Source organism: Pinus tabuliformis, chromosome 6 (assembly GCF_031772625.1).
Source record: "Pinus tabuliformis cultivar Carrire ecotype Pingquan chromosome 6, CPIR1, whole genome shotgun sequence".
Classification (NCBI taxonomy): domain Eukaryota; kingdom Viridiplantae; phylum Streptophyta; class Pinopsida; order Pinales; family Pinaceae; genus Pinus; species Pinus tabuliformis.
The window spans coordinates 2,072,051,789-2,072,075,149 of record NC_142292.1 but is presented as its reverse complement, the minus strand read 5'-3'; the positions used below and the strand labels follow the sequence as shown (position 1 = coordinate 2,072,075,149).

At 40.6% G+C, this 23,361-nt stretch overlaps 1 protein-coding gene across 2 annotated transcripts in view; it reads left to right on the top strand.

The window, feature by feature from the left end:
- Nucleotides 1-22,387, top strand: part of LOC149267538 (O-fucosyltransferase 7-like) — a 52,754-nt gene extending 30,367 nt beyond the window's left edge. For both annotated transcript variants that reach the window (XM_089433333.1, XM_089433332.1), the window contains exons 10-12: nucleotides 21,174-21,355; nucleotides 21,466-21,561; nucleotides 21,683-22,387. In XM_089433333.1, coding sequence (XP_089289459.1) covers nucleotides 21,174-21,355; nucleotides 21,466-21,561; nucleotides 21,683-21,893 — 489 coding nt within the window. In that variant the 3' untranslated portion in view covers nucleotides 21,894-22,387. The remainder of the gene's footprint in view (nucleotides 1-21,173; nucleotides 21,356-21,465; nucleotides 21,562-21,682) is intronic.
- Nucleotides 22,388-23,361: the final 974 nt, after the last annotated feature.

The window sequence follows — 23,361 nt, the reverse complement described above, 5'->3', positions numbered from 1 at the left end:
ACGGTTTGTGTGTTACCATTCATTGACTGCGTTGTACAGCATATAAGGTCTCCTCCATTTGCTGCGTATATGTATCTTCATGACTTGTGCATATATATATATTGTTGTGGATGTTGTGCGTATATATCTTCATTACAGCATATAAGTTCCTACCCTTACTGCGGCTAGATAGATGACATGCGTATTAATCTTATGCTCTGCGTAACCCTAGACTGTGTATAACCATGAACAGTGTATTACGATGGCTACGATGTACAACAACTTACCTCTTCATCACTTCGGCTTGATGACTTTGGCACTCTTGATTGCGTATGTGTTTTCTTGACCAGCGTATCTATATATAACCAAGAACAGCTTCATGTCCAGCATATATATAACCATGAACAGCTTCATGACCAGTGTATAACATCCACAACGTATCCACTATGAATAGCGTATCTCATTCACTGTGAGCAGCGTATATATTATAAGGTCTCCAAGATTGCGTTTAGATGTATTAACCAGTGTATGTCCTCATTGTGTAAATGTCTTCCTTGATTTGTGGCTAAGTGTCTCCATTTCCAACGTGTAAATTAGGGCATCATCTTAGGGCATCCTTCATTAGTGTCTCTCCTCCAAAAACCCGAGACATGAAGAGGAGAACACATGAAGAATGTGTATGCCCAAATGACCTCAAGTCCTATGCAATTTATACTAAAATGTAGGGGTTGAATAGACACGTCGGTTGGGCTTCTAGAGCCTACATAAGTGCTGGTCGGCTTGATAATAATTACATAAACAAAATAAATTCATATCTCCATAAATACTTATCGGAATCGGATGATCTTTGGATCAATCCTACACCTCTCGACGAGAGGGATCCAATAAAAATATCAGCTGCCAGAAATAAGCTAACCCACATGGAGTTTGGCCCTAGTTGCCAATTTAACACTACCCCTCATGTGCCTCCATTGCTACCTCAAGGTGTTTGTTAAAATATCCCGAGATTAGAACTTAATTAGTGACAACCCCCTTATGGAGAATGTGGGCTTGGGATTGACTTCATAACATGTACATGTGGGTTGTCACGTCTCAATGCGATGAATTCATCCCCTAATTCTAGGTGCTGCGACCCCCCCGCCCAACAACTAGCCCAAGTTACCGAATGAAGCTCATGAGATTTGGATTGGCGCATCAAGGGTTTGATTTTTTTTTGGGTGAGATCTAGCTGTTGGCCCTTGGATCTAGTCGTTTTCACTTGGAGGGGGATCTCCTCTCATATTTTTTCTATAAATAGAGCTCTAAGCTCCTCATTGTAACACCTTAACATCAGTTGTAATCGAGCTCTTGGCTATCTAAGCTCTGCTTTGTATTGAATTTTTTTTTTTGAGCTAATAAAACAAAAGTCTTTGGGGTTAATGCTTTGTGGTATTATTCTTCTACATCTATGGTAATATTTTTCTAATTTATTTGTTCTCAATGCTCTACTAGTGTTAATTAAATTTTTATTTCCATTTGCCATGATTTGGATATATTGATGTACATGTATCTTGCATTAATATTTGGATTATAGAAACGCTCTAAATCTAGAAGTGCTAGTGGGTTTTCGGTTGGACTCCTAGTCTTCTTTTTCATTTTGCTATCTAATCCCTTTTGGATATAACATTATCTTTCGAAAGTGTGTAGAGATTTTATTTTCTGAATCAGATCTTGGGCGTTTAGGGAAGTTTTCAGTTGAACCAACCAACTCTCAAGGCATAGAAGTGGAAGAATCCACTTAGATCTATCTTAGGCTTATCATAAGATAACTTTAAAGGGAGTTTCGTTGCCGTAGCTTGCAAATCTAATCATTTATTTTTCAGATCTATCTATTTATGCACCTTATTTGCCATATCTAGCGATTTTAGAACTTATATTTTGCTACCCAAGAGCAGAGGTGTCCTCACACTCTTTGGGTTAGTAGATATGTAAATTTTTGTATATATTTCTAATCCATTTTGTACATATATTTATCTTGTATATATCTTGGATTTTTTCTCTATTTTCTTGCAAATTTGAAGGATCCAAGTGTAAGCTTCAGGATCAAAGAGACAATTAATTTTTGAAGCTAGCACTTGTCCGTTGATCAAACCCTTTCCTCTCTCTTGTGCAGATCCTATACGGCTAGGGTTTCAAGGCTATTTCAAGTTTGATTTTTGAATAGATCCATCATCTAAGCCTTTGGGAAAATTCAAGATCAAAATTTTTTGGAGTTTGTCTTCGTTTTGAAGCAAGATCGATTTTTTCTGGAGGTCGTCTTCATTTTTGAGGCCTGTCTCTCTAAGACGCAAGCAAAGGAGAGGCTTCTCCTTGCTTCTCCTTGCTTCTTGTGCAAAATTCCTACTTCTTGGGCATCTAGCAGTTCAAGCGAAATTATTTTTGGAAGAGAAAGCGATTTTTTTTGGAGGATTAGAGAGTTTTTCTTGGAGGAATTTCCTTGTAAGTTCGTCATAAATTTTTTTGTAAATAATTTTGATAAAATTTTTAGCACTTTGAGGAAAGGGATATGCTCACTGAAGCTCCATTTCTTGTAATCTCTGCTCTAAGATCTAAGCCCTCTCTTTTCTCTAAGAGTGTTTCATTTTGTAATATAATAAAATAATTTTTTTGCTCGAGGGAGCTTGGGGTTTCTTCCCCTTGGTATCCCTGTCTCCTCATTTGGTAGGACTCAAGAGAGCCTCTTGGATAGTTAGTCACTTGTTTCTTTTCTTTTGCTAACCTAGTCATTAGATCTAATCCCTAGCTTGTCTTCTTACATTGTTAGTTTAGACTAGTTTTTCTTGTTCATTTCATTATCTAGTTGCAGTAGCATTTCTAAATCTAGATCTAATTGAAATTTCCATTGAAGTTGCTCTAATATCTTGATCTCATTTGTAATTGATCTACTTCGCTTGGCTTCATTGAGTAAATTTTCGCTTGCTTCATTGATCATTGACATAAGCTAATCTCATACTAATATCATTATTTGTGCTCAAAGTGCTAATTGCTAATTGATTATATAAGTAGAATGGTATTTTGCTAAATCTTAAGATATTTCGCCTGTGAAACATTTCATTCTAATTGTATCTCACTTGAAGCAATTAATTAATTTTCATTTTAGATCTAGTTTGCATATTGCATTCTCTAAATTTACCTCTAAGCATAAGCTTGGTTGATAGAAATTTAGGACAAACTTCCCGAACTGTCATTCAATCTCCCTAAATTTGAGTTTGGAGCAAAGGTTAAAACTTGTGACATTGTAGTTGTCTTGTGGCCGAGTCCCTTGTAGGAACGAAGGTTGTATTGAAGTCCTAGGGGGTATCATTAATGAGCCCTTAGCCTTCTTGCAACAGCCTCAGTCCTAATCAAGTTGAAGGAATTGAGGGGAAGTCCAAACTTAAATTAGACATCTAATAAAATTAACCAAGAACACTCTTTTTTACACAGTCACTTATCATCTTTGCATTCAATTGGTTATTGTATACCTTGGATTGTGAGCTAATCATTTACTGGCAAGTTTTCATTCAATATCCTTGTACTTGTTTATTTCAATTTCTTGCTCATTGTCTTTTGTGTGAAAATTCCAAACTGGAATCCTATTGCAGCAACCTGAAATTATTCTCCTAATTGTTAATTTAATTTAACAATTTATTTATGGTGTGCTACAACAAATACTGAATAAATCACACTGTAATCTACACGAATAAAACTGTGGAAGAATAAACGCTCGAAGAAATGTTAACGCACACATAAAAATAGCACAGTTGTTTTTGGACAAAAGTCCCGGAAAAACCGAACTTGGGAAAATCGGTGCAACAACGGAGGGTTTTTATTATTAAGTAGTAGTGAAATAATTTGAGTACAATGTGGATTCCGAACACTGGCAATCCTGCAGAGAAAATATAGGCAAAAATCTAGTGAGGAAATTTCCTCACCCCACAGGCAAACTTGGGCTTTGACCACAACACCAAGTGAGCTGCCCAAACTTCCTCTGTGCAGCTACTATGTCACCCTAGCGCAGTCTCTTTTGCACTTAGCCTGAATCAACCTCTCCTCAAGGCGTCTGGTCTGTTGTTGTCTGGGAAAATGTCTCTCTTGGTCTACGAAATCTCTGTCCAGGTTTTGACACTGAAACTCGTCTTTCCCCTGTAGAATTAAAACTGCCTCTAGAGGCTACTGTGCAGCCCCAACGTTAGCCTCTCCGTGGCTCTTCTGCCTCTCTGCAAATGCACTCACTGGATTTGGAAATCATTCTTCGGCTTCACTGTCTCTGTCCCTCTCTCACTGGTTTGATCACAGGCTCTCTCTCTGGCAATTCATTGTTGCTGCTCAGGAAATTGATCTGCTAATGAAATCGAACCTCTCAAGTGTATTCTCCATAACCACATTGACCTCCTCTTATAATCCTATGTTGGAGCACTAACGACCAAGATTAAAACATAAACGATGGCTAGGATCATCTTGGAGTCGATCTGTGTGAGTTTCTAGATGATTCACGCCTTGACTTAATTAATACTGGTTAATTAATCATATTCCCTAAATTTAGACTTGGGAAATATTTAAAAATTGGTTAATAATTTAATTAAGTCATTTCTAGGCAGAATTTCTAGAAACGATTAAATACTGGTTAATAATTTAATTAAGTCATTTCTAGGCAGAATTTTTAGAAACGATTTTGGGGTTTTGGAGATCTCCTGTATTCTAGCCTCTCCGCCAAATTGTGTGTAGAACACATCCGATGCCTACAAAAACTAACCCTCCCTCTTAGCGAGGAATTTGTTATAGTGCTACTGCACCCCCTGTTTTTGCATCATCTCCTGTCACGCTGCTGATGTTTGGCCATATTGCCCACCAACCACTGCGCAACTCTGATATGCGTTGCATCTGTGTTGCTGTTGACCCTGCTGAACTGCGACAGTGCATCTGCACTGCAACTCCCTCTCATCTGTTGCTGCTGCAATTGAAAATCATCCAAAATACTGAATCAACTATGATCAGTATAATGCATTTGGCACTCAAGTCTCTGGCTGTTGCTAGTATTTGCACTATCACTGAAGAATCTGCGCTGCTGCTGACTTTGCACTGTGCCAACTACATTGCTGCCAACTCTGCACTATGCTCCCCAAAATTTGACTGCTACTAGTCTCTGCAACTGTCACTTTGGAATCTGACTGCATCAACTGTCACTCTGGCATTTGACTGCATCAACTGTCACTGATCCATCTTGCTATTGAATGTTGAGGGCCCTCGTAGCAAGGTATTGATCCATGAGGTGGAATCCTCAAAGATCTTGCCCATCTGTAGCACTCTGGGGCTACAACACCAAGTCACTCCACCTCACTCCTTGAGGTATATCAGCGAACACGGCGAAGTCTTCCTCCAGCCTGGAGGAAAGTCTGTTGATCTCTGTTGAAGCTGCTTGCTTGTCTTGCTTCTCCTCGTTCTTCTGCCTGAGAGGACATTGGGTACTGTAGTAACCAAGCTCACCACATTTGAAGCACTTGACCTTCAACAGATCCTTCTTCTTTCTCTGCTCCCCTTGTCCTTGATTGGGACCCTTCGATGCGAGGGCCACATTGTCCTCCTTTACCTGCTTCGATCCGCTGTTGCTACGATTCATGGAGCTCTTCAATAGAGCTCGTCTCAACTCTTGCTACAAATCGGCCTACATCCTATCCCACCTTGGCAAGGTATCTTTGCCCAAGATACTTTGGACGAATACCTACCACTCCTTTGAGACACTGTTGAGTGCCAATCACACTAGCTCCATGGGTTGAGGCGCTGCCCCAACAGCTACAAGCTGGTCCAAGATCTCCTAAATCTTGGTGAGGAAGGGGTTTATGCCTTCCCCCTTCTGCATCCTTATACACATCAACTTCTCCTTTAAATACATTTTCTCCTGGTCGGAAGTACACTGGTACAATGTAGAGAGAGCATCCCGACATCGCTTTGACTGTATCTTTTCCAGTGATGTGTGAAACAATATGATCCCGGACACCATCTACGAACAAACGTTTTCCACGTGCGATCTCCTTTCTGTACTCCTTCAGTTGATCTGTATCTTGGGGAACTGCTACCACTGCATCAATATATGTTTTCAGGCCAAACTCATTTAGAAGAAAGGACATCCTTGTCGTTCAGATGACATAGTTGGAAGCCCCATCCAACCTGTCCTGATCACGAAGCCCAGCAATGGCCATCTCAACAAAGTGTTGAAAATCTCCTCTTTCCGTCTGCTTAGCTGCTACTCTACTATTCACACTCCCTTTTGGAGTGAGAAGATCTGCTCACAACGACTGCTGATCTGCAAGGAGAAAAAAAAGAACTTGAGACTAGAAGTTTCCTGAGGAAATTTTTCCCTCTGTGTGTGCTCTTCTTCCTTCCACCTGACGCTGGATCTGGTCTAGCAAACTGCTACAAAAACCACTGCGTCCAGCTAGAGATCTGCTCAACAAAAAATATGTGCTGTTCCCTCTGCCTCTGGAATCACTCGATTTGGTGGGATTGAATTTTTCTGCCCCACTCAGAAAATTTGAACCTCCTCAAGTCGGCCTCTTGGTAGAATGACTATGATGCCCTTGGGAATTTCGGCCTGTTGCCCACAATGAGCAGTGAAATTCCTTCTCTCTTCGTATCTGAGCTTTCCGGTTGATCAACTGCACTCTGATACCATGTGAAAATTCCAAAACTGGAATCCTATTGCAGCAACTAGAAATTATTCTCCTAATTGTTAATTTAATTTAACAATTAATTTACTGTGTGCTACAACATCATACACCAAATACTGAATAAATCACACTGTAATCTACACAAATAAAACTACGGAAGAATAAATGCTGGAAGAAATACGCTCAAACACAATTGTTTTTGGACAAAAATTCTCGGAAAAACCCGACTTGGGAAAACCGGTGCTGCAGCTGAGGGTTTTTATTATTAAGTAGTAGTGAAATAATCTGAGTACAATTTGAATGTCGAACACTGGCAATCCTGCAGGGATATTATTGGCAAAAATCTAGTGAGAAAATTTCCTCACCCCACAGGCAAATTCAGGCTTTGACCACAATTCTAAGCGAGCCATCCAAACTGCCTCTGCGCAGCTAGTATGTCACCCTAGCGTAGTCCCTTATGCACTCAATCTGAATCAACCTCTCGTCAAGTCGTCTCGGAAAATGTTTCGGTTAGCCTTCGGAACCTTTGTCCAGCTTCTAGCACTGAAACTCGTCTTTCCCCTGTAGAATTGAAACTGCCTCTAGAGGCTATTGCGCTGCCCCAACGTCAGCCTCTCTATGGCTCTTCTGCTTCTCTGCAAATGCATTCATCGAATTTGGAAATCTTCCTCTGGCTTCACTGTCTCTGCCCTTCTCTCACAGCTTCGATCTCAGGCTCTCTCTTCGGCAACTGACTGCTGCTACTCAGGAAATCGATCTGCTCATGAAATCGAACCTCTCAAGTGTATTATCCATCACCACATTGACCTCCTTGTATAATCCCCTGTTGGAGTACCAACGACCAAGATTAAAACATAATTGATGGCTAGGATCATCTTGGAGTCAATTTATGTGAGTTTCTAGATGATTCAAGCCTTGACTTAATTAATATTGATTAATTAACCATATTCCCTAAGTTTAGGCCTAGGAAATATTTAAAAACTGGTTAATAATCTAATTAAGTCATTTCTAGGCGGAATTTCCAGAAACGATTTCTGGGTTTTGGAGATCTCTTGTATTTTAGACTCTCCACCAAATTTCATGGCTGGAACACATTTGATGCTACAAAAAATAACATTTTGATGATTGTATCATATTGGAGCATCTTGCTTTACGTACAAGCTTTCATCTCTTGCGAGTTTTATTTTAAAATCTTGTTGCTCATATCTCTAAATTGTTATAATCAATTGTGGTTTTAGATCACTAATGCTTGTCTTGCAACATTGCTATTCTTGTAACTTTAGAGATCTATTAGATATCATTTTTGGGATTCAACTGCGTTAAGTAAGTCATTCAAACGTATGACCATTTCCATGAGAGGTAGTCGTAACTGACTAATTTCTCATGATTTTTGAATAGTTCACTTAGCACTCATTGCATCGGGTGATGCTCACAGGGGTGAAGAAGTGGGATTGAAACTAGTGAAATGTGGAGAACGAATCACATAGCATCAATCATCACTTCCGGGGCTTGCACCCGTAACCAGGACTTCCCAGGAGGTCACCCATCCCAGAACTCCTCTGGCTCAAGCGCGCTTAACTGTGGAGTTTTTCCACAATCAAGCCCACTTAGCTTGCTACCCCATTTGCAAAACCTTAGCAAGTATTGTGCCTCATGAACCATTCAAGTAGAGATCCCTTGACTCTTTTTGAATTTAAGTACGGGGGATTTACGCAGTGCATTATATTAGATATCATTTTTGGGATTCAACTGCGTTAAGTAAGTCATTCAAACGTATGACAATTTCCATGAGAGGTAGTCGTAACTGACTAATTTCTCATGATTTTTGAATAGTTCACTTAGCACTCATTGCATCGGGTGATGCTCACAGGGGTGAAGAAGTGGGATTGAAACTAGTGAAATGTGGAGAACGAATCACATAGCATCAATCATCACTTCCGGGGCTTGCACCCGGTAACCAGGACTTCCCAGGAGGTCACCCATCCCAGAACTCCTCTGGCTCAAGCGCGCTTAACTGTGGAGTTTTTCCACAATCAAGCCCACTTAGCTTGCTACCCCATTTCAATTGTAAGTATTGAGCATATTGTTTCTTGCAAGTAATCTCTAAAGGCACTGGTCTCTCATACTTATCTTGCAGGATATCTTGTTGATTTCATTGAATCTATTTTATTGATGTTTACATTCTCTTTTTTGTGTAAATCAGTTGATATATATTAGATCACAAAATTACATAGAGTTACAAAATGGGTCTGCCATTTCCAGAAAGAGTAGAGAAAAGCAGGCCAGACAGAACAAAACTACCTACAAGGCCTCAAGGAGCACGAGGCTTGCCTGAACAGAACCTTGATCAAACAAAGATCGACACGAATAATGGCCAACCTCACAGGGCTGCCAGACAAAACTAGAGTCAAAACTGACATAGGGTCTTCTAAATGGCCCGTCTCATTAAACGATCAACAGACACTAGAAAGAAAACTAAACAACAGAGGGTAGACTGTAGCCCATTGTAGATAACCGCCTCCTTGGTACTCACTGGTCGATTTCTGCATAGTCATGAGGAGCAACAACACTTGGACCAGCTTCCTCACCTTCCTTGGGAGCATTCCGGGACTTGTGGCGTTTGACGGTGGTAGTTTTGAAATCGTCCTCCGGGATGTCAATAGCTACATTAATCCCCTGGCAGATAGAGAGCTTGAGGAGCCGAATGAACGCTCCCAGGCTCTGAGACAACATTCTTAGTTCCGCCGTGAGGGCCTTCATGTTGATTTCCAGCTTGTCTAGCCTCGCAGAATTTTTGGCTGAGGCTAGAGAGTTTGCTTGGTAGGCATCTTTCAGGGCTGCTCCTTGCATGCTCAGTGCTTTGGCGAGCATGGTTTTCATTCGCCAGGCCTCACTCTGAGTTCTTAGGAATTGAGTGGCCCTGGTGGCAGGAGTACCCGGGTCCGAGAGCCAATCAATCTCCTCACCGATAGTATTGATGTCCAACCCTTCTTGGGCTTCGTTCACCTTTACTTGAAGTTCTTCAATATGTTGTTTGCCCTTTTTGGAGGCATAGACTCATAGATCACCCGACCTATTTTCAACTCCGTGGTTGCTCTAGCACTGTGATTGATTCTGTTCGCCATAATGCTATTGCAGGTGCCGGCTATTGATAAACAGGTTCCTATATACCACACTGTGCGCACAAGGCTTAGCTCTAAGAGATATCTAGGGTAGGTAAAAATAATTCCGGAGGTTTGTGTATTTATAATTGAAGGTGCAATGTGAGGGTCCTTGACCCCAAGCGAAGCCTCCTTATTCCTGACAGTTATAATCATCATTCGGTTACTCACTGCCTTTTTCATGATCACAGTCGATTATAATTGTATTACCACACTTATTACTATTGAAACTAGGCCACGTGTCCTCTGATACGTGATGTGTGATCTGACCTACATCCTTGTGATGGATCTTCCCCCCCTCCCGATATGAACCATAGGACTTCCATTCGCGGTGCCATTTCAGGGCATTATGAATTCGGGAGTGGTCAATTATGGTTGGCTTCATGAATTATTGATGAGCGGTCCCATGGATGCCGTTCAGCTCTCTAGTCATGCCAATAAGGTCTTGCCTGGAGAGTTGTAAACATCTGTCCCGAAGATCCTCACACGCGACGTCCTGCCAACAGGTGTCCAAGTTATCATTTCGAGGGTCGACCCCGTGGTTTGCAAGGCAATCTGCCATAGCATTTGCATTTCGCCTGACGGCCTGCAGAACCACCCCATCGAGAACTGAAAGATGTTTGGCTATGAGCTCTGTTACTTTAGCTAGTCTCCAGTGCTTCGTAACCTTTTCAGGCCGTGTACCAGTTTGTAATTTTCTCGCTGCGTTGATAGCTAGGAGCGAATCTCCTTCCACCACTGTAGCCCCTTTCCCCAAGCGAATTAGGATTTGTAATCCTTGCTCTAATGCCGTGAATTCGGCCTCATTGTTGGTGGCTTCCCCCATAGATTGACTGAAGATGTGAAGAATTTCGCTTGTTGCGAATTACACCTCCTAGGCCTGCAGGTCCAGGGTTGCCCTGAGAGGCACCATCAAAATTTAACTTGTGAAATCTCGGTTGAGGAGGTTGCTAGGATATTTGAGAAGAAAGGGGAAGATGTCTCTGCACCAGAGAGACGGGATCAGTAGCAGTTATTATCCCAAAAAACTGCAGAATTTGCCTATCATTTGTTGATGACCCGATCTCCTGTTCAACTTTACACCTGGTGAGGGTTGTTTCACGCATGTTTTGCATGATATTCGTTTTAATGGTTTCTAGCGGCCTGGAGACTTTTTGAAAAATTCTTCTGTTTCTTTCTTTCCAAGTAGACCAGACTATGAAACCAGGGCTTAGCTTCCATAGGATGTTTACTGTGTCACAACTGGAATAATTGGTTCTCCAATTTGCTATGCTATCCTGTATAGATTCTCTGATTCTGTCTGTTTGTTTAAAGATTTCCTCCATCCAAATCCAGAGTTTATTGGTCCATTCACAGTTGTTGAGGAGATGATTCATCGTTTCCTCTTCTCTCTCACAGAGGGGACATTGGGATGGACCTTTGAATCCTTTTTTGTTCTGGTTCTCCCAAGTTAGGATCTTACAATGCATTAAGAGCCATAAGAAGGTTTTTATCTTCGGCCAGATGGTTGTGTCCCATACATTGTTGTGCCAATTCACTTTCCTTTCCTAATTCCTGTCTTCTAAATAAAGTCTGGCTTCCTTCAGGGTGAAGGTACCCCCCTCAAGTTTGCCCCATCTCAGTTGATCTTCATCCTGAGAGTAACAGATTTTCCTTTTATCCAGACAAGAATGCAAGGATAAGAGAAGGTTATCCATTCCATCTTCCTGTGGGGTGTTGTTTGAGTCCCAATGTCTCCAATGCTGGTCCGCATTATTGTCTTTCCAGTACTGGTTCACCGTGAATTTTCCTTGTTCCTGGTACCTTTGCTGTAGGGGAAGATAGTTAGGACTTTCAAGCTTGGGAAGTTGCTGCCAAGCATCCTCCCAAAAGAGAGCTGTGGTGCCATTACGTATTTCCCAGAAGTAGTGTTGCTGTATAATGTTTCGATTAGCCTTAGCTAGGTTCCAAATGGGGGAGCCTGCTGGAGGGTTGGTCAATCGAATTAGATCCTGAGGGCTCCAGTTTTCAGCATACTTGGCTTTCCACAGCCTGGCCCAGGGTGTCTGTGGTTCTTTAACCCACCTCCACCAGAGTTTGGCTCCACAGGCTTTGTTAACAGTGTCTGGGTCTAGAAGTCCCAAACCACCCAGGATCCTGGGTTTACAGAGTTTCTCCCAAGCTACTAGGGTCCATTTCTGTTTATCAGAATTTCCCGACCATAGGAAGGTTCTTTGAATGTTTCTGATCTTCTGGAGAACTCCTTTGGGGGCCGGAAGAATGGAAAGCATATACTGAGGGATGGCTTGTAGGACAACCTTAGTTAGGACAAGCCGACCAACGAAGTTAAGGACTCTATTAGTCCAGTGTTTGCTTCGATTTTCAAGGTTAGAAAGCAATTTCTCCCAGTGGATCTTTTGCCAAGGTTTATCGGTTAGAGGGATTCCTAGATACTTAGAAGGTAGGTTTTGCCTTTTGAACCCGAGGATGGCGGTGAGATTTTTCTGGATCGCTAAGTGAGTATTGAAAAAGAAAATGGAGGATTTGTCCAGATTAAGGTCCATACCTGTAGCTTTACTGAAGAGATTGAGAATGGTTTTGAAACCTTGAGCTTCCCGAATCATTGGGGATCCATGGAGCATGGTGTCGTCCACAAACTGTTGGTGAGTAGTGGCTGGGCAAGATGGCTCCGGTTGGGGGGATCCATGGAGCATGGTATCGTCCACAAACTGTTGGTGAGTAGTGGCTGGGCAAGATGGCTCGGGTTGGAGGCCTTGTATTATGTTCTCCTCCTTCACTCTTTTGATGATGCGACTCAGGCCTTCCATTAAGATGACAAAAAGGAAAGGGGAAATGGGATCCCCTTGACGAATGCCTCTGGAGGGAGCAAAGGGGAAGGTGGGAGCTCCATTGACTAGGATAGAAAATCTTGGGGATTTGATTAGGGCTAGAATCTAGTTGATCCAGCGTTGAGCAAATCTGAAGGCTTCCAGAATGGCTTCCAGATACCTCCAACTGACTTTATCATAGGCTTTTGAGAGGTCCAGCTGTATGATCATACCTGCTTTTTTCCGGGATTGAAGAGTGTGAACCATTTCCTGAGCTAGCAGGACATTGTCCATGATTTGTCTTCCCTCCACATAGCCAGATTGCTCCTCTGAGATTATCCAAGGAAGAATTGGCTTCAGTCTGTTGGCCATTACTTTGGAGATAATCTTATAGAGAACGTTGCACAAAGCGATTGGTCAAAACTTTGAAGGGGTACTTGCTGCCTCCTCTTTGGGAATAAGGGCTATGAAGGTAGAATTGAGGGATTTGAGTATGGAAGAAGATTTCTGGGAATCTTCCACCACCTCCCACACTTCCACACGCACAATATCCCAACAAGCTTTGTAAAAATCAATGGTGAAACCATCCGGCCCTGGTGCCTTTCCATTGGGCATTTCTTTCACTGCTTCTTCCACCTCCTCCATGGTTACAGGGCAGTCTAAAGATTTATTCTGATCTTCGGTTATTAACCTTGGAATGGAGGTCATGACCTCCCTTATAGCTTCTTCCCTGTTGGTATCTAGTTCCGTTGCTATCTGGCTAAAGTGATTAGTGAGGAGGGAGGAGATTTCCTGATGAGTTTGGAGGGGAGTGCCTTGTTCATCCTTTAGCCGGGTGATTTTGTTGGCACACCTGTAATCTATAGCCGAGCGATGGAAGAACTTGGTATTTTTTCCCCTTCTTTGAGCCATTGTATGCGAGATTTTTGTCTCCAGAGTATCTCTTCCTACTGGCATCTATCATTCCACTTCTGCATGAGTGTTTGCTCTGTGTGAATGGCCTCCTGGGTGATGTCCCCTTGGAGCCAGTTTGTGTGGATTTGAGCCAACTGTTCCTCCAGGGCCTGCTTGTCTTTGAAGATGTCACCGAAGACCTCTTGGTTCCAGGATCTTAGCTGAGCTTTGAGGTGCTTTAGTTTGGCTTGGAACCGGTACATTTTGGTGCCTCTGGTATCCAGCGGCTCGTGCCACCAGTGTTTAATTTTAGAATTGAATTCCGGATGACTTAACCAGAATTTCTCAAACCTGAAGGGTCTGTTTTTCGGGGTGCCGAGGATGGCTGTGTCCATGGTGATGGGCCAATGATTAGAGCCTCCACAAGGTATAATGTTCGATTCTACTGTTACCCCTTCCAAGAGGATGGCTTCTGTTATAAGAAAGCGGTCAAGTCTGGAGGCAATCTGCTTGTCTCCTCCTCTTTTGTTATTCCAGGTGTATAAACCGTTTTTGGGGAAGATATCCACAAGATTTGCTGTTCTGATGAAGCTGTTGAATGCCTCTGCATCTCGATTTAGCATTCTTACCCCTCCTTTCTTTTCTGTTAGCGAGGTTATCATGTTAAAATCTCCTCCATAGATCGCTTTAGCTATGGGGTATCTATGCTGCATTTTGGAGAGTCGGTCTAGCATCACCAGTTTGTCCTCTAGTCTCTGGTGACTATAAATATTGTAGTACACAAGTAGGTATCGAAATCCCCTATGATTTGCATTTCCAGGGAAATGAACGATCTAGAGGCCTTTGCAGTGATGAGATGGAGGGTGTGAGGATTCCAGAGAGTCACCAGGCCTCCCTCCATTCCATTCCCTTCCACATCTATGTATTCCATTCTTTTGCCCAAATTTCTGCTTATCCCTTTCATTTTCTGGCTAGAGCATTTAGTTTCTTGCAAAAAAATCATGTCAGGCTTTTCATTTGTGACTTTCTTTCTTAGAAGTCTTTGTTTCCTTTGGCTATTCAGCCCTCTAGCATTCCAAGAAAGTATCTTCATAATTAACAGAGTTTGGTTAAGAGAGAAGCGTGAAAGCCTTAAGGGCTTTCATCTTACCTGAGTTTAGGAGCATCTGACCTAGCTCTTGAAGTGCCTTATTGTTCGTGCGTCGACCTCTCTTTTTCCTATGTTTAGGATTGATATTATTTTGATGCAATCCTAGGGTTTTAACTTCCAGACCCTTAGTTGTGCGACAACCTCTTTTCTGCATGTTCAACTCTACATCTTGCCTTGCTATGAATAGAGAGTTCACTCTGTCTACTTCCTCCTCTGGGATATGTTCCATTCCTTTTTTCTTCCATTGCTCTACCATGGTTAGGAGATCCATGCCTTCTCTTTCTAGAATGTCACTTAGATCCATATCCTCTGTCCCTGTTTCACTGACTATCATTTCCACATCTTCCTCTAATTCTTCTGTGGGTGCCTGAAATAGTAGGGTGTCGCTTGTCGGATTTGGATTGGGATCTAGGGTTTTCTGTGCTGGATCATCCTTGATATCCTGCGATAGGTTTGTTGCCTGGGGGGCTTCAGCTGCCTCCGTGTTGGATCCAAGAACTTCAAAGGCATTGACTGTGCTTTTGATGGAGGTGCTAGTTTTGGGTTGATATTTCCTATTGGCTCTATGCCTACCCATGGGACGGGTGAAACCTTCCTGAAACTTGCCTGAGTTTTCTTTGGATTTCTCGATTGGCTTGTTCATTGGGCATTCCCTAAACAAGTGTCCATGTTCGTGGCATTTCCGGCACCGAAATGGGATTTGTTCATAATCTATGGCTTGAAAGAAAACTTCATCTCTGAATTCTAACCAAAGACCTTCATGAAGGGCACCTGAGACATCCATCTCAACACAAATTCTTGCACAAGAAGTGTACCTTTTTTGCAGGGTTGCCTCCGAGGCTTTGATGAAGGTTCCCAGCTTGTTGCCTATTTGCTCCAGCGCTGCAGGTCTCCAGTAATCAATGGGGAGGGAGAATAGGCGAATCCAAACAGGTACATGCTTGAAAGTCTCCCGTTCTGGTGCAAAGTTGGGTTTCCATGGTCTCATATATAGGCCTGCTGAGGCATAAAAGTATGGTCCTCCATCGAAGATTCGATCCCTGTCGTCCAGGTTCACGAAGACTACAGTGAAGAAACCTTTGGCTCCCAGGTGTAGCCTGACATCCCCTTTTGGCTTCCACTGTTGTTTGATCCACAAGCAGAGGGCTCTTTCTGTAGGCCAGAAGCCCATGAACTTACAGATCACCGCATGTAATGACATATGGTCTCTGTAAATCACTTGCATCTCAGGGTCGGTAATAATCACTTGCAGGCTTTCCATAGTTTTGGGCTTGCAGTGGCCCGGGACCTCCTGTTTTCTGGTTCTTGCGGCCTATCCTTCCTGATCTGTTTCGTACTGGGGCGGAGCTTCTGTGTCCACAGATTTTTTATTTCTTCCTCCTACTTCTTGTTGAACCAACTCAGGATTGGGGTTCTCTTTGTCTCTTCCTTCTGAAATCCTGATTTCATCAGTTCGTTTTTGGTTTTGGGTTTCCATGGTTTGCCCACCAATTTTTCCCTTCTTGCTTAGCCCATCCTTCCCTGAATTCTCAGATCCTGATATCTGCACCCCTTCCAGTGGGGCCTTTCCTTTAGCCATCGTTGCTTGCTTGTATGATGGGGCCCCATTGGACCCCGCTCTCCTCATTTGTTGGGCCAAGGCCTGCCTGCGCCTACAGAGCTCTACTAACAGGGCTCTGCCCTCTGCCAGAGTTTGTGACAGTGGTTCAGAAGCTCTAAACCCTAGCTCCTACGATTATTTGTATCCTTCCCTCCGTTCTCCTGAAGTGTTTTTATCCTGCAAATTCTACTAAGTCGATGCTTACATTCTCAAAAACATTCATAGTTGTTAATTAATCTCTAAATTCAAGCTATATTGAATGGTGATTGCCTTGCCTATTATCTCCTAGGTCTTGTTATCATTAACGAATTTTCCTTTAGATATCTTTCTTTTAGGGACTATCCCATTTAGTGTAGTGAGGAGAGAGCTAAAACGGAGAGAGTTGGGAATAGGTGACAGCCCCTTCTCAGAACATTTCGCCTATAAGGCCACACCTGGTGGGATTGAGGACTCTTCCCACGCTAATTTAGGTGCACATCTTAGGTGACAACAGACTTCACAAGTAATCTGCAAAATACATCTTTGATGCCTTCCAACAAATAGGAAGGTGAGATATGATATGAAAGTTCAGATTTTAAGAAAATATTTTGCCCCAAATTTAGGAAACTTTTACAATAAGCCATAAATTGAAATTCTTTTACACATACATATTTCAACACCAAAAACATATTTCTCAGCTGGATTTTTAATGACATATTGAGGAAAAAATGAAGAGAGGTGGCTGGAAATTTCTGCTATGAAAATCTTCAAACACCTATGATTTACAGCCATAAAAGGGGTCCTCTAATGCTGACTTTTCATACACATTTTACAAAATTTAGAGGGGATGATGGCTAGAAATTTGTACATTTTCACCACTGAAATCACATCCTCTTGACTGCAAAAATTCTAACCTGTATATCAGACAATGTGGTTGGAAAATTTCTAAATAGTGATTGTCATACACATGCCCCATAAAATGGAGCAAAACACTGTCATCCTGCATCATCATAGCTGTAAATTACCCAAATAAATTTCTGCGTTTTCATGATCAATGGTATCCTCTCTAGTCTGGAAGTTTTTTGAATTATTCATAAGAGGACATCGCTGAAAATTAATATTGTAATTTTCTGAAAATTCACGTACTATAGATGGCTGCTCCAAAGGCAAAAGTTCTGCAATTTCTTTACTAGTTTCATCCAAATCAGTGCATAAATGAGGTTTCCATGAAGCTCTGCTACAAAGGAAAAAATTCTGCAATATCTTTACTAGATTCATCCAAATCAATGCCGTAAATGAGGTTTCCATGAAGCTCTGCTCCAAAGGCAAAATTTCTGGAATTTATTTACTAGATTCATCCAAATCATTGTCATAAATGAGGTTTCCACGAAGCTCCCAAAAATCCATACCCAAACTCTGATTACCAATATGAAAATTAACATTTGTATCTTCATCCCTTTGGCTGCCCTTTTCTTCAATATATGAAGAAATATATATATCTGAACATCTTCATTCTTTAAGGCTTCATTGTCAAACATATCTATCTCCAATGCATTGTTAAGTTAAGAAATTTGTGGAGGATCATGGCTTACCAAACCCTTGTCTTCATGAATTGATGGCATTTAGACTTGATTGCTTTCTTCTCAATGCTCTTGGTCTTTGTCTTCAATAGACACCTTGAGAGTGCTTTATCTTCAAATGATTCGTCAAAATTTTATTCACACATTTGATCTTCATTGTAATTAAGATATGGCTCTTGTTCTACCATGGAAACACGAGAATGTTCATCCATATATTTTTCATGTGCTTGATCCTGCATAGGATGATGAGGGTGCTTCTTCATTTTCATGTAAGGCTGCCCCAAAGTCTTCAAGAATCTCTTAATACTTCTCTTCTTCATAGCAAGGATCCTAACATTTGAGGAAGACTTGGATCAAATCTGTGTCCTTGGCCTACAACAATACTTGATCCAAGTCTTTGGATGGATTACACAAATAGTCCTGTCAAGAGTCAAGACATCTTCATCTGTTATGTTGAGCTTTGAAACAAATTTCATGAATGATGTGATTTGTTGAGTTGCAAAACGAGCATCCTCATCAAACTTTGGAAGATGCTTCAACCATTTTGGAGAATAAACATTTGGGTACATTTTGGTAAATAGGATGATCAAATTCATGAAATTACCATGGTGCCATAAATTTTCATTTGCATATACAACTTGATATAAAATCTGAAAATACAAAATAATATCTCATACCAAGCATGTGGAGTGTCCAAGGTGAATCTTCAATGCCTTCGCAATGTTGTTTGCTTCTTATTACAAGCATAAGATCTTCAAAAATTTGCAAAGAACAAGGACTTCTTTTCAATGGAGTTTTGGCAAGATGAGAATATGATTTTCAAATAGATACCCTCATCAAAGAATGTAGTTGATCTACAAATGTCTTGGGGAAGTGGATTTTATCCTTAGCAACAACACAATTTTTTTATCATAGAAACCGTCACTTTTTGAAATAAAGTCCTAAGGCTGAAGCAAGACTTTGGTGTAACTAAGAGGGGTCCACTGTCATCTCACCAATCCTATTCTGCACTTTAAGTGAGCTCTTCTTTGGCACAAAGGGGGCTTCCTTACAATAGGATTACTAAAACTTGTGCAATAAGGTCCAAGGTGAAGTGAAGAGAAAAATTCTAGCAAAATATTTTTTTTTATGGGTTGAACAGATAAAGTGGTTGGAAGGACCAGAGATTAATGTCTTTCCATTGTGAAATGGAGTCAAATCAAGGTCAAATGGGAGTGAATTCTAATGAAGAAAAAAAAATGATAAGGCTGATAGTTTGAAACACTCAAACAACATTAACTCTTTTCTTGTTTTCCCAAATTGCGGAAATATAGCTAAAAACATTAGTAGAGCAAATACTGCCCAACACTTGGGGAACATTATGATCTTGCAAAATGAAATATATGTGCATTTAATCAAGTACTGAGAAAAATGCATCCACGAACAACATTCAAAACATTCAAAGATAGCATAATGGAAGATGAGAGCCTATCAAATTGTCACTCCGAAATATAGCTAAAACATTAGTAGAGCAAATAATGCCCAACACTTGGGAACATTATGATCTTGCAAAATGAAATATATGTGCATTTAATCAAGTACTGAGAATAATTCATCCATGAACAACATTCAAAACATTCAAAGATTGCATAATGGAAGATGAGAGCCTATCAAATTGTCACTCCATATACATATGTCAAGATAATACTTTAACAAGAAGAGAAGTAGTAATAAAGATCTTAAAGATTACCTCACAAGAAGTTGAGTTCATCCTGCAAACTCATCCAGTAGCTATTCGACTAAGCTCCTAGGGATTTTTCCCCCAATCCAGCCATCCATGAGTCCAAACGACCTGAGACGTGCAAAATAACCACTGATAAATAATTCTGAGGTACATCTACTGTGCGAAGGGTGACCATCATGTAGTAAAATAATAGCATCAAATATAATCTCATAATCATCAACCAAAACATAGGTGTCCCACTGTCCATTAAGAGAGAACCAAGCCATGACCATCAAATCAAGGAGAAAATTAATCTCTTCTACCAAGACAACATCTAATAGAAGCAACATCAACCAAAATTCAAACCGTTGGTAGGTTAGAACCAGCATGCCACCTTGCAAATCTTTGAGTCATGTGTTGAAAGCACCTGTACAATCCTCATACAAAATGAAGGAATACAGGTATGCAGTGTTAATATGATCCGTCTTACTTGTTTGAGAGTGCATAATGAGCATTTGCATTGAGTAGGGCTGCTGATTCCTATTGAACCAATTTTATCGTGTCAAAGCAGCCCCAATCCTTACTTCCCATGGTGATTTTCCAAATTTTGAACTAATTGACCCAACCTGATACAATACTGGTTTTATCATCCGTTGTGAAGTAAGCTAAATGTGCCCCAATTTGCAATGCGTAAACTTCAACTTCATCGTAATGTGCCCAAATTAATGTGTGTAGCATTTAATCTGAACTTTTAAAGCTAATACTCACAGCTATTGCTTTTGAGACTTGTATTAGTTCAAAGCTTCAAATCTTTCACAGATTTTAAACAGATCACTATGTTGCTTGGTTACCCCGACCACCACAGTCAGATGTGATTCCTTTTGTTCGGGATGCCACCATTGTCTGAAACCTAGAGATTGCTATTGTGACCCACTGAAGATCTGTGGCCCACATACGACATTGGCTGTTCCTTTCAGCGTGCTGATAACTTCCATTACACGTTCACCATTTTTAGATCTTCTCGTCTAGGTGACTACAGTTTTGGTTTCACTCTGGTACTCCTATGAGCATTGAGAACTTACTTTTGTGGATTGTTTGCAAATAGCCTATACCTGATGCACAAATATGCCTTGTGGGGTTGGGAATTGCAAACCTCACTGTACCTCAGTGCAGTATTTCCTTGTCAGTGCTCCGATCTATGTTTGAGAAGTGGAATGAAAACCAGCAGCTTAATATTATATGATAAATACTGCTAGTTGTGCTCTTCACTGAAATACGTTCTTAGTTTGTAAATTTTGGACAGTTGGTGTTCAGATTACATGTGATCTGTGAAATGAGTAGCAAAAATGGAGGAGTGGTGTTTTTATTTTTTTCTATCTTGTTTTTTTGGAGTGGAATGTTAAGGGGGATAGGATATTCCGGGTGTGTTTTGTAGCGTTTGCAAGCCGTTAGTTGTTAAACATATTTTTTGTTCAATGCAAGTAATTGTTGTCCAACTGTGCCTATTCTTCGAGATTTCTTCTTCTCAAAGCGTATCGATTATTTATTGGCTAGTATTTTGATGATCCCAGCATTGGAAATGGAGCTATGTGGAATATAATGATATTTGTGTGCTATATCTTGTTTTTTTCACAGGAAAAATTAGCTCCTGCAGAGCTGACTCCTTTCATGTCGCATGCAACCCAAATGGCTGCTTTAGATTATATTGTCTCAGTAGAGAGTAATGTATTTGTTCCTTCATACTCTGGCAACATGGCACGAGCTGTCGAAGGTCACCGTCGTTATCTGGGGCATAGCAAAACAATTATTCCTGACAGGTGAATCTTGGAAACTTTATAAGGGAGAGTTTAAAACTTGTGTATTGGATGGTTGAGCAGCTCATATCTGTTAACAAGTGTCCTTATCCATCTTTAATTTTATTTGTTAGGAAAGCTCTTGTCTCACTGTTCAACAAGATAGACCGTGGACAACTCAGAGACAGCAAGCGTCTTTCTGCAATTATTACTGAAATCCACAAGAAACGGTAAGTGGATCCAACCTATTAGTTTTATTCTGCTTTGATGGTAAAATAGCAGCCTCTTTTTATAAATCATTACAGGGAGGAGGCAAAAAATACTTAGTACATTTTCATTGATAATTGACAGACAAGGGGCACCTAGAAAACGAAAAGGCCCTATTTCTGGAACAAGAGGAAGGGAGAGGTTCCGTACAGAAGAGGCATTCTATACAAACCCTTTGCCAGATTGTCTGTGTCAGAATGAATCTTCTTACAATCCTGTGGAGCATCGATCTACAGACTTGAATACAACTACTGCTCAAATACTGCTTGATCGAAATATGGAAAAAAGCATCTAATGAAACTTATTTAAATTCAACTGGAGTTTCAAGACGCAGAAAATTTGAGAAGAGATCCCTCAATTCTGCCATTGTCCTGCCTTAAGGGGCCAGGCCCATGCCCACTGGGGAAGTCTTGTAAATTCTATTATTTTATTTATTAATTTTTCCTGTCATCCACATCCTTTTGCAAAAAGGAAGATGTTGGAAGAAAAGTGTATAATTATGTTATATTTCTTCGGTGCAAATAAATTAATCATTAAGAATGGGATCGAGTGATTTATGTTACGCCTGGTTAGCCGGATGAACAAATCAAGTGAACAGGGTGGAATTATGTGGCCTTTTTTTGTGTACAGTACGAGGCTTTTCTGCCCAACTCTTGTATATCTATTTTAAGAGTTATAGTTCTATTGTTAATACCGAATAAAGGAGAGGTTAAACATGGTTTCTTACATATCGGGTACAGAAACAATGGAACGCTGATATCAGTTACAAGTGTAAAGCGTGATTTCGTACATATTGGGCACAGAAACGGTGTCACACTAAAAGTGTGGCCAGTCGTAAAATGTTTAGCCTATTTTTGTTAGCTTAAAACAGGTTTTGCATTAATAAATTTCACCTTGTCAAAAATAATTAACTGAGCCGTTAAACAATTGTGGCTTATGCAAACAAATTGGTATTAAAAAAACTAAAATAATTATATTGTTAGTGGAATATGATAATATGTTTTATTATAATATATTCTATTCCTATTCCATTAGCAATATTCCATAGTTGCACTTTTACTGTTGATGTGGGTGTATTGCATTTCTGTTAAGTTTATTGTTATTATTTTTCTTTGGAGGGGAATTCAAATGATATCTTTATGATATGTTTACTCATTGGTGTATGCCATTCTTAGTAAATTCATTGGTATAGATTTAGTGTATGTAACCCAATGTGCTTTCTAACATGACTGTTATCAGATATACAACAATATTGAAGCAAAAAGTGATTATAACCATTCTATGGGTTCTTATTTATTTATTTTTAAAGTTTACTTGTATAAATCGTGTTTATATTATGGTTATTGCGTGTTCATATTTCAAATAACCTTTATCATGGTGTATTCTTTTCTTTCTGGGTTAAATTCAGCAGGGTATCTATGATGATTTTGCCTATGTTGACCTTCACTACTAGCAGATTTGTTCATAATTGCAGTAAGCTATTTAATCTATAGGTTCTGGATATAACAATGATCTCATGTTACGTGCATTTACCCCACCTTCCCGCATTGTTACGCTTTACAACCTGCATTCCGGAAAGTTCTATGTGAAATGCAGAGGGTCTTGTACCACTTCCTTTCCTCTGCATCTTTCACCTATTTTGCATTCGGCACTCCGGTTTCCTGCTCTTCATTCCTCCACTCACTTTCTCCACTTCCGCTTTCACCTCGCATTCTGTACCCCTGCATCATGAATTCTGCTTGAATGGTGGCTGGGAGGTTATC